This window comes from Heterocephalus glaber, unplaced genomic scaffold (genome assembly GCF_053883595.1).
Source record: "Heterocephalus glaber isolate CG9 unplaced genomic scaffold, H.glaber_assembly_v1.0 deba00001066, whole genome shotgun sequence".
Lineage (NCBI taxonomy): Eukaryota > Metazoa > Chordata > Mammalia > Rodentia > Bathyergidae > Heterocephalus > Heterocephalus glaber.
The window spans coordinates 74,850-85,317 of record NW_028258186.1 but is presented as its reverse complement, the minus strand read 5'-3'; the positions used below and the strand labels follow the sequence as shown (position 1 = coordinate 85,317).

The window sequence follows — 10,468 nt, the reverse complement described above, 5'->3', positions numbered from 1 at the left end:
GATGCCCTCAGATACACATGTACAAACTCACCAAGAGGACTATAAAATGCATGTACTGCAAACGTGAGAGAGAGAGAGAGAGAGAGAGAGAGAGAGAGAGAGAGAGAGAGAGAGAGAGAGAGAGAGAGAGAGACCGAGACCCAAAGGGTGTTGTGCCTGGGTATTTTCCTTCCTCAGGTGAAATAGAGACCAGAGCAAGCACAGTAGGTGGACTCTAGACTTTTCTAGATTCTAGGAAAGGGTTCCTCTTGAGGGCAGCCCCTGTTAGGAAGAAGAGATGGCTACATGCCTCAGCCCCCCCCCCCCGCAGGAAGTAGGAAGGGAGTTTTCCTGATGTTCACCGTGAGAGCCTGATAGGGCTCCTGGAGGGAAACCTTGGGGAAGTGTAGCAGCCGCCCTGAGACTGTGCCCTCTGCAGCTGCTGAGTCTCAAGTTTGCCCACCCACACAGCCTCCCACCGCTTTCCCTTTAAGATCAGGATGTCCTATTGATACAGGGCATATGATCTATGGCTGATATAGGACCTTCAAATAATCAAAATAATTAATGTAAGGGAAATATTGTAACTCCCAACCTGCTAGATGTCCAGACACACCAAGTTTGTGTTCTCTAAAACCAAATAATGAATTCTAGGAACAACGGAGGTTAATGTTATAAATGGCGCGCCTGAGGACACTCGGAGATAGGCTTTGTGAGAATAGAGGTTTATTCCAGTGAGTAGAGCCTGCAATAGGGGCAGATTTCAGCAGCTAGCTGGCTGTCATGCCTGACTTAAGTGAGATCTTTACAAGCAAATAGGCCACTTGCAGCAAACGACAGGCTATTTCGGAGTAAACAGAAGACATCTCCCGAGCGCCAAAAAGTCCAGTGAGTGTCTACACACCTGCCCAAACTGTCCTTGACTCAATCATAAACACTCAGCCCAGATTCCTTAGCCTCTTCAGTATCTGTGTAAGCCGGATTCCTCTCCCAGTTAGCTGCTAATGTCTCTCTCCTGGTGTTAGCTCATCCACTCATGGATGAGCTCTCTCCCAGCTAGCTGCTGCTATCTTTCTCCCAGTGTCAACCTATCCACACACTGATGTAATAAACTTGGCTTTTCCCAGCCGGCTGCTAGAATTTATCCCTGATTTTACTCCCTGATTTTAGTCTCTCTTTACTGGAAGAAACTTTTCTTTCAAAAGCCTATTTAAATGAGTGGTTTCATGTGTGCTGTCTACAACACTGGGAAAAGCCAAATCCATTACATCCGTGTGTGGATGGGCTGACATCAAGAGATAGATATCAGCAGCTAGATGAAAAGAAAATTAGGTTTATATAGGCATTGAAAGGGGGGCTATGATCATAAGGAATATTTATGACTGAGGGTCTAAGTATGGTTAGCACAGGTGTGTAGACAATCACTAAACTTCTAGGCATGAGAGAGATTATATACTCTATTTTAAATTTTTTTTATTGCCATCTGTCTTGTTTACTGAGAATAGCCTGTTGTTTGCTGAGAGTGGCCTGTTTACTTGTAAAGATTTCATTCAGGCCAGGTATGACAGTTAAGAGTATGAAGAATTTATTGAAAGAATGCTTTTGTCTAAGAGAGACAGAAGGGGGACCAGAAAGTGGGTTGCCTGCCCACCCCGCTTCTCAAAGGCATTTTATTTAGCAAAGCCATGAGGTGAAGTGGGTACAAAATGAGACAAAATTACAGTCAACTAAGAACATTACAAGTATAGTCACTTAGGTAATATTGATCCAATGGGAAATCACCAGGTGGGACAAAACTGTGATCAACCAAGATTACAACAAGTATAGTCACTTATGTAATATTGATTAAATGGGGATCAAATTGGGAAGCAAGTCACATAGCAAGCATACATGGACCAAACAAGGAATTCCTGGAAAGAATAGGCTAAGGAGGTTTTGGTCCCCACCCACGGTGATTGATGCCTATTTAGAAAATCAACCACCGCCGTTCATCCCTGGGGGAAGAATATGGGTATAGTAGTTCCTCTTTTTTGAATCCTGGCCTTTCAGTAAATAGGCTTCAATTTTCTTCTGTATTTACTCCCTCAAGGGCTTGCCCTGTCTAACTGCCTACAATGTATCCAATTAATTTAGCTGTCTACAAAATTAGCATAGTACTGGCTTCTGAGGAGAATCATGCTCTGGCCATTGGACTCTCCAAGGCTGTCCATGTCTCTATCTGTCCTTCTCTTTCATTTGCAGTAGAATTTTATCTTATACCTTGGTTTTATGAAGGAGCAAAGAAATGTTGATTTTCTGTTTGTTCAGGGGTTTTCTTTCTTTGTGGAAATGGCAGAGATTATTCTATGCTCTTTCTCTGCCCAACAGGAAGCCAGAAGTGACAAAAATAATTGAGAAGCAAAATTTTAAATATATGATCTTAATTGATCTAAAATCTTAAATGGTATCCTATATATCTAAGAAAGCGTGTATCTGTCTGTATGGAGACAGGTATGAAATGCTGATTAAAAAAACTCTAAGAGGGCCTACATAATAAATGTAGATATGATGTTCATGAACTGAAAGATGGAATGAACATATTAATTCTTGACAAAGTTTATCTTTAGGTTCAAAGTAATCAAATTACTAGCTGGATTTTTTTTTACTTTTCAATACTTTTCTATTTTTTATTGGTACATTTTAGATGTATACAATAACATTCATCATAGGAATCAGTACTTGTACATGATATATATTGCTTCTTCTTTTTTCTCATTCCCCTCCCCTCTTTTCAACTCCTCTTCCTCTACTTTTTTTATATTATTAATTTTATTGGCACATTTTAGGTGTACAATATAATGCCATTCATCATTGGGAATTTGCACCTTTACATACTCTCTCTTGGTTCTTATTTTTTTCCCCATTCCCCTGGCCTCTCTTCAACTCCTCTTCTTCTCCCTATTTACAAAGACTTTGTTTCCATTTTTTTCATTTTCTCATATTAATTCCATTCCCTTCTTTCCATTATTTATGTTTTTCCTTCTATTCACTCTTTTATTCCTTGTCCCTTCTTTCCCTTCCTTCTCCCCCTCCCTTGTTCTCCTTCTCATTTAAACATTTTCTTTCCATTTCCAGTATCTTTTATACATCTTGGTCCTTATTTATACTTTTGATTTCTCACACCAGAGAAACAATGTGGTATTTAAACATATGTGTCCAAATTATTTCAATTCAGAGTGTGATCTCAAGGTACATCAATTTTGCTAGAAATGTCTCAAGTTTATCCTTTTTTATAGCAGACTAGCATTCCAATGTATAAAAAAAAAACCCCACATCTTCTTTATTCGCCCTTTGGTTGATGGCCATTTGCGCTGTTTACAAGATTTAGCTATTACAAACTGTGCTGCTACAAACATGGGTGTGCAAATATCATTGTGTTATGATGCTTTTAATTCTTTTGGTAAGATACCAAGAAGGGGAATAGCTGGGTCAAATGGAACCTCTAGTTTTAGTTTTTTGAAAATTCTCCACACTGATTTTCACAGTGGTTGCACAAGTTTACACTCCCACCAACAGTAGAGAAAGGCTCCTTTTTCTCCACAGCCCTGGCCAGCATTTGTTATTGGCTGATTTCTTAATAATGACCATTCTTTCTGGAGTGAGATGGAATCTCAGCATTGTTTTATTTTTTAATTCATTAATGTTATTGGTGCATTTTAGGCCTACAATATACTAACATTCATGATTAGGAATTTGTACCTTTACATAATATATCTTGGTTCTTATTTTTTCCCCATTCCCCTGCCCTCCCTTCAACCCCTCCACCCCTCCATATTTACAAAGACTTTGTTTCTGATTTTCTCTTTTCTCATATTTATTCTGTTCCTATCCCCTACCCATCCCACTTCCCCTTCCCCTTTGGACCTTTTCTTCCTATTTCACATTATCTATTATACATTTTGATCCTCATTTACACTTTCAGTTTCTCACACCATAGAAACTATTCAGTATTTACACATGTGTGTATTATTTATTTCACTTAAATGTATGGCCTCAATTTGCATCCATTTAGCTATAAATGTCTCTAGTTTCTCATTCTTTATGGCAGAGTAGTACTCCATTTTATAAAAAAAAAAGCACATTTTCTTTAGCCAGTCTCCAGTTGATGGGCAATTGGGCTGTTTCCAAATTTTAGCTATTACAAACTGTGCCACTATGAATATGGGTGCCCATATATTTCTATGGTATGATGCTTTTAATTCTTTTGGGGAGATACCCAGCAGGGGAATAGCTGGGTCAAATGGGACCTTTAATCCTAGTTTTTTTGAGGTATCTCCATACTAATTTCCACAGTGGTTGCACCAGTCTACCTCCCACCAGCAGTGGAACAGGGTTCCTCTTTCCCCACAGCCCCGCCAGCATTTGTTATTGGTTGATTTCTTGATAGCAGCCATTCTTTCTGGGGTGAGGTGGAATATCAGCCTTGTTTTCCCTTGCATCTCTTGAATGACCAGTGATGCTGAACATTTAATCATATGTTTATTTGCTATTTCTACTTCTTTGTCTGAGAAATGTCTGTTCATTTCAGATGCCCATTTTTGAATTGAGTCTTTAAATTTGGGAGGTCTGTTTTTTTAAAGTTTTTATATATTCTAGATATACATTGTCTGAGAATCAGGAGGTGAAGATTTTTTCCCACATTGTGGCTTGTCTCTTCACACTGCTGGTGGTTTCTCTTGCTGTGCAGAAGCTTTTTAATAAGAAGAGATCCCACTTGTTGATTGTTTGTGCTAGTTCACAGGCACCTGAGGTTTTGTTCATGAAATCGTTTCCTACACCAATGTCTTCAAGAGTTCTACCTAACCTTTCTTCCAGCTGGTTTAGTGTTTCTGTTTTAATATTTAGATCTTTAATCCATTTTGTATTTTAGTTTAGTGCATGGTGAGAGATACAGATCTATTTTTAATCTTTGGCAAGTTGAAACCCAATTTTTCCAGCACCATTTATCAAAGAGGCTTTCCTCCTGTGGGGATGTTTGGCTCCTTTGTCAAAGATGAGGTGGCTGGGTGTGTCGGGAGTTGTTTCTGTTTCTTTTAATCTGTTCCACTGATCCTGGATCTGTTTCTTTGCCAGTACCATGCTGTTTTTATCACAGTAGCTTTGTAGTATAGTTTCAAGTTGGGGATTGTGATACCCCATACCTTGTCTTTGTTGGCTAGAATTTCAGCATTGTTTTAATTTACATCTCTTGAATGACCTGTAAGGTTGAACATTTTTTCTCTATTTGCTGCTTCTCCTTCTTCATCTGAGAAGTTTCTATACAATTCAGATGACCATGTTTGGATTGGGTCTTTAAATTTGGGGGATCTTATTTTTTTTGAGTTCTTTATATATTGTAGATATTAGTCCTTTGTTTGAGGAACAGCTGGCAAATTTTTTCTCACTCTGTGTGTTGCCTTTTCACTTGGTTGGTGGTTTCTTAGGTTATGCAAAAACTTTTTAATAAGATGAGTTCCAAGTTGTTGATTCTTTGTGATATTTCCTGTGTGATTGAGGTTTTGTTCATAAAGTCTTTGACTATACCAATGTCTTCAAATGTTCTACCTAACCTCTCTTCCAGCTGGCTTAGTGTTTCTGTTTTAATATGTAGATCCTTGATCCATTTCCATTTTAGTTTAGTGCATGGTATAATATATGGTTCTAGTTTTAATCTTTGGCATGTTAGAAGCCAGTTTTTCCAGCATGATTTATTAAAGAGGCTATCTTTCTCCCAGGGAAGGTTTTTGGCTCCTTTGTCAATGGTAAGGTGGCTGAGTGTGTTTGGAGTTGTTTCTGCATCTTCTTTTCTGTTCAATTGATCCTTGGGTCTTATTTTTCCCAGAATCATGCTGTTTTTATCACAGTAGCTTTGTAGTATAGTTGAAGTCAGGAATTGTGATGCCTCCTTGGCTTTACTTTCCAGAATTTCTTTCACTATTCTAGGTCTCTTTTGGTTCCAAATAAAGTTTAGGATTGTTTTGTCTAATTCTGTGAGATATGCTATTGGCATTTTGATTGAGATTGGATTAAATTTGTGTAACAGTTTTGGAAGTAAGACCCTTTTCAATATATTAGTTCTTCCTACCCAAGGACGAGGGATATCTTTCCATCTTCTGATATCCTCTTAAATCTCCTTTTCCAGAGCACTGTAGCTTTCAATGTAAAGGTTTTTTACTTCCTTCATTAGATTAATTCCTCAGTATTTCATTTTTTTGGATGTTATTTTGAAACATGTTGTTTCCCTAGTTTCTTTTTCAGTGAGTTTGCTATTTGTTAAAGGAAGGCTACTGATTTTTGAGTGTTGACTTTGTATCCAGCTACACTACTGAATTTGGTTATTAAATCTAGAAGTCATTTGGTGAAGTTTTTGGGATCTTCTATTTAGCGTATCCTGTCATCCACAAATAATGATAATTTGACTTCTTCATTTCCTACCTTTATTCCTTTTATTTCTTTCTCTTGTCTAATTGCTATGGCTAATGTTTCAGAAATATAATGAATAAGAGTGGTGAAAGTGGATATCCTTGTCTTGTTCCTGATTTTAGAGTGAAAGCTTTCAGTTTTTGTCCATTTAGTATGATGTTGGCTGCTGGATTGTCATAGATGACTTTTATCAGATTGAGATGAAGGCCATATATTCCAATTTTGTGTAGGGTTTCTTTTTTATCATGAATGGGTGTTGGATTTTGTCAATGCTTTTCCTGCATTTATTGAGATGATCATATGGTTTTTGTCCTTGAAGCTGTGAGTGTGAAGCTGAAGGTATCATAGAGACACCATAAACCTGGGAAAGCCAGGAACGTTGATCATCTGAGGAAAATGGCAAGAAGGGAGCAGAGCCAGCCCAAGAGAGAATCCACAGGAGCTACAGCCATCAAGAGGGTCATAGAGGGTGGAGTCACCCATGCCTTATGGAGTTCACATCTTGCCAGATTGCCCCAGATGCTGGACATGAAACTACAGGGCTTAATATTTGCCCTACTGAATTTTGGACTTGATTTGGTCTCATTCCTTTCTATCCCCCTATTTATACCTTTTGGAATGCTAATATTTATCTTGTGCCATTATATGTTGGAAGTGTTTAACCTTCTTTTCATTTATACAGGGGCTCACAGCTAAGAGTTTGCCTTAAATCTTAGAGGAGAGTTTTGACTTAGACTTTTCAGCAATGCTGAAACTGATAGGACATCGGCAACACTTAGAGATAGACTAAATGCTTTTGCATAAAGGGATGTATTTAAGTCTTTGAGGCACCAGGGGTGGCATGTTATGGCTTGGATCTAGATGTCCCCCCAAAGCCTCATGCAATCCTAGGTGGGGATTTTTGGAGGGGCCTGCATCTAGGGTGTGCAATGCTGAGATCAAGGATGCCACGCTAGGATTAAGGGTGTGAGTGCTACCTGCCTTAAGTGTGGGCAGCCTGGATAAAATATAAGTGACAGAAAGAGGGTCATCACTTGTCATTTGTCACTTGTTGGTTATTGCTGCTGCTGCTTGTCTTCTCTGTGATGTCCCTCTGCCATACTACCCTGCCTTGGAGCCAGCCAACTATGAACTGAAATCTCTACAGACTGTGAGCCAAATAAACCTTTCCCCCTTTAAAAAATAAAAATAAAAACTATAAAAGTTCTAGTGACAAAGACAGCTCAGCACAGATGCAGTTCCATGAATCTTCACGCAAAATACATGCCCTGAAACACTAGCGTAAACTTCTTTCAAAAAAGAAATAACTATAAACTAGCCCAGATTCAGTACTGGTATAAGAGAAGGAGGAGATACTGATGAGCACTGAGAAGGGTCTCTGGAGGAAGAACCACTTGGTCAGGTAGTCATCTGACTACTGGTGTAACTGGTCAGTGCAACTGGCCAGATCCCCAAGTCCATCTTATAAGAGTGTTGAGGCAAACTGGACTTATGTAGAGAAGTTGTCCTCAGGAAAATAGTCAACTAGGAACTGCAAGACCCTGGAAAGTGGACACTCCCATCAGACAGCAGAGTACCTGGCCAGGGACTCTAGCACCTCACTTCACCTGAGAGTCACCCTTATCTCTCAGGAAATCCTTGTAGCTGGGGCATAAGTCCCCTGGTTCTTGCCTTGCATAGGACCACTCTCCTCACAGCTGTCCCAGGTGAAAATTCCTCCCAGCTTCATCCACCATCTAAAAGCTCTGCTCAGAGCGGTCTTCCATCCTCTCAGCCTTTTATCTCAGGACCAAGACACTTAATCTGAGGGTCTGACTGGGCCGCATTACAGCTGCATTAAAATCAACTCCCTCAGAAGGAACTGTGATTAAGCCAAGCCTCAAAATACAGTGGGTCAACACTCACTCGTGGATGCTCTCTGCTAGATCTTGCTCCCTTAGTGCTCTTTTTTTCATACCAGTTAGGTCCTTGAGGACATCTCTCTATCTTTCTAACATTAGTGTTACTCCTAGTATCCATCATCCAGTGTGGTAGATTTTATCTTCCTGATGCTGGTGTTACTCCTAGACTCCACATCCTATGGAGTAAGTTTGGTCCTGCTCAGTCTGGTTTCCTCATGTCTCCACACAGACACAGGGCCTCCCAAAGGGCACACGCGCAATGAAGGTTTGGGGTCAATGTATCCACGAGCAGATGGCATTCTTTATTGACAGTAAGTTTCTCTAATATAATTGAAGGAATCAAGGAAATTCAATTATACATATATTTTCTAAAATAATATAGACCATGAATGAAAAAGAAATAAAAAGCCAACTGTTCATTTTTATCCCCATGTCTATTTCTGTACTCCATCTAACTTGATGTAAACTTCTCACACATTTCCATGGAAATTCCTATTCCAATGCTATAGTGTCTTGTTCCATATAACAAATAAAATGAAAGACTTCCTAGTTGATTTTACAAAATTGCAAAAACTCTTACACTTGAAATCAAATAGCAAAATTCTTGTGTGATCAAAATCAGAAAAAGTCACATTTGCATCAGAAATCACAATCAACTATCAATATCACAAAACTAAAAAATGTGTAATCAATATCATTTCTAAAATAAGATGTGAACACTACTTCAATCTTGCAAAAAAGGAACAGGCTATCAAAAAGTTATAAAGAAAACACATGTCAACTTCCAAGGAATCCAAATTGAACAGACATCAAGCAAGATGCTATATACTATATTTTCCCATGGTCCTCCGGTCCTTCACTATTTAGAAAGCTAACTGCTCTCCACAAAGACAGATTGAAGAATGGGCTTCATTTCATATGGGGAACTAAGGAACTAAGGTAATGATGCGGCTGTGAACACTCCCTGTCCTTGGCCTGCAGCTTGCCTCTCAGTGGCCCACACCTTATGCATAGTCAGACTCTTGCTCCTCCCCCAAAGCTTCTTCATATAGACATGTGTAGGATCTGGGATCTCTCCTACACACCTTGGCCAAATGCTGTAGGATTTTCATCTTACTGGTTTCAGCGAGGGTCCTTGGACCCCACAGGAACTCAAGGCTAGCAGGATCACTATTGGGTACCTGGCGATATTCCAGGTACTGTTCCCGTACCAAATCCTCAGTGATGAATTTCCAGGGCTCCCAAACAAAAAAGCGCTTCCACTGAGGTAACTTCTCCCGTGTTCTCACTACTTCCCACATGTCCTCCTCACTGGCACGGTTGCCCTTCATGAAAATGACAGTCAAGATGACTATCAGGAGGTCGATTTTAGGGATGATCTCTTCATCACCCAATATCCCATTATAAGTAAGGCCCAACACAGGGATGAGGACATATATGTGGCCAGGGGGGTCCACTTCTCTCACATCAATGCCGCAGCCCAGACACATGCACTTACAGACTTCCCTGAAGATCAGAGGGAAGTGCTCATGGTAATCCTCGTCGACACTGTGCAGCATTTCTTCCTTGGTAATAAGCTCCTTCTTTTGATATTTGAATAGCAAGATTGGCACCAATTTAGATACCTTGTCATCTAGGACCACATTTTGTAGGATCTGAGGGATGAGCACTTTCTGCGAAGTACCTGCACCTTCTTCATCTTGCTTGCTGGAGCCCTCATTGGATTGGTTGTTTTGACTGGAGGCCATGGCAATGGGGAAGAGTGAAGACACTCTAGATTTTGGGGGCAACTAAGTGTCCCAGCCCAAGGCACTTCTGTTGGTATGGCTTGGTTTTGACTATAGGAGGAAGAGGTGACAGAGGAAGCAGTGGTTGCTACTTCCTCCCCCTTGGGCTGGAGAACCTGCAAGTACACCAGGCCCTGTGTCCCTCTTTGAGCAGGACAGACTTGCACTAGCTTGTGGTATTGGCTCCTCTACTTATGAAGAGATTCAGATGTTCCTTCAGTTACAGCAAGGACTTGGCGATGTGGACTCAAATGCCTGGAGGAGAGACAGCCTGTGAGTATTCTCAGCTGAGAACAACACTCTTTGTTAGCTCCTAAAAAGCCCAGTTCCAGGTGTTCTTTCTGGGTTGTGCTCCAGGGC

General features: G+C 40.2%; 1 protein-coding gene across 1 annotated transcript; it reads right to left on the bottom strand.

Moving 5' to 3' along the window:
* Positions 1 to 9,325: 9,325 nt before the first annotated feature.
* LOC101705802 (melanoma-associated antigen 10-like) lies at positions 9,326 to 10,069 on the bottom strand. Its single transcript, XM_004874137.1, has one exon. The coding sequence runs from the start codon at positions 10,067 to 10,069 to the stop codon at positions 9,326 to 9,328; it is 744 nt and encodes a 247-aa protein (XP_004874194.1).
* Positions 10,070 to 10,468: the final 399 nt, after the last annotated feature.

Coding starts and splice junctions, on each gene's coding strand:
- LOC101705802 (XM_004874137.1), bottom strand. CDS start 10,069: ATGGCCTCCAGTCAAAACAACCAATCCAATGAGGGCTCCAGCAAGCAA.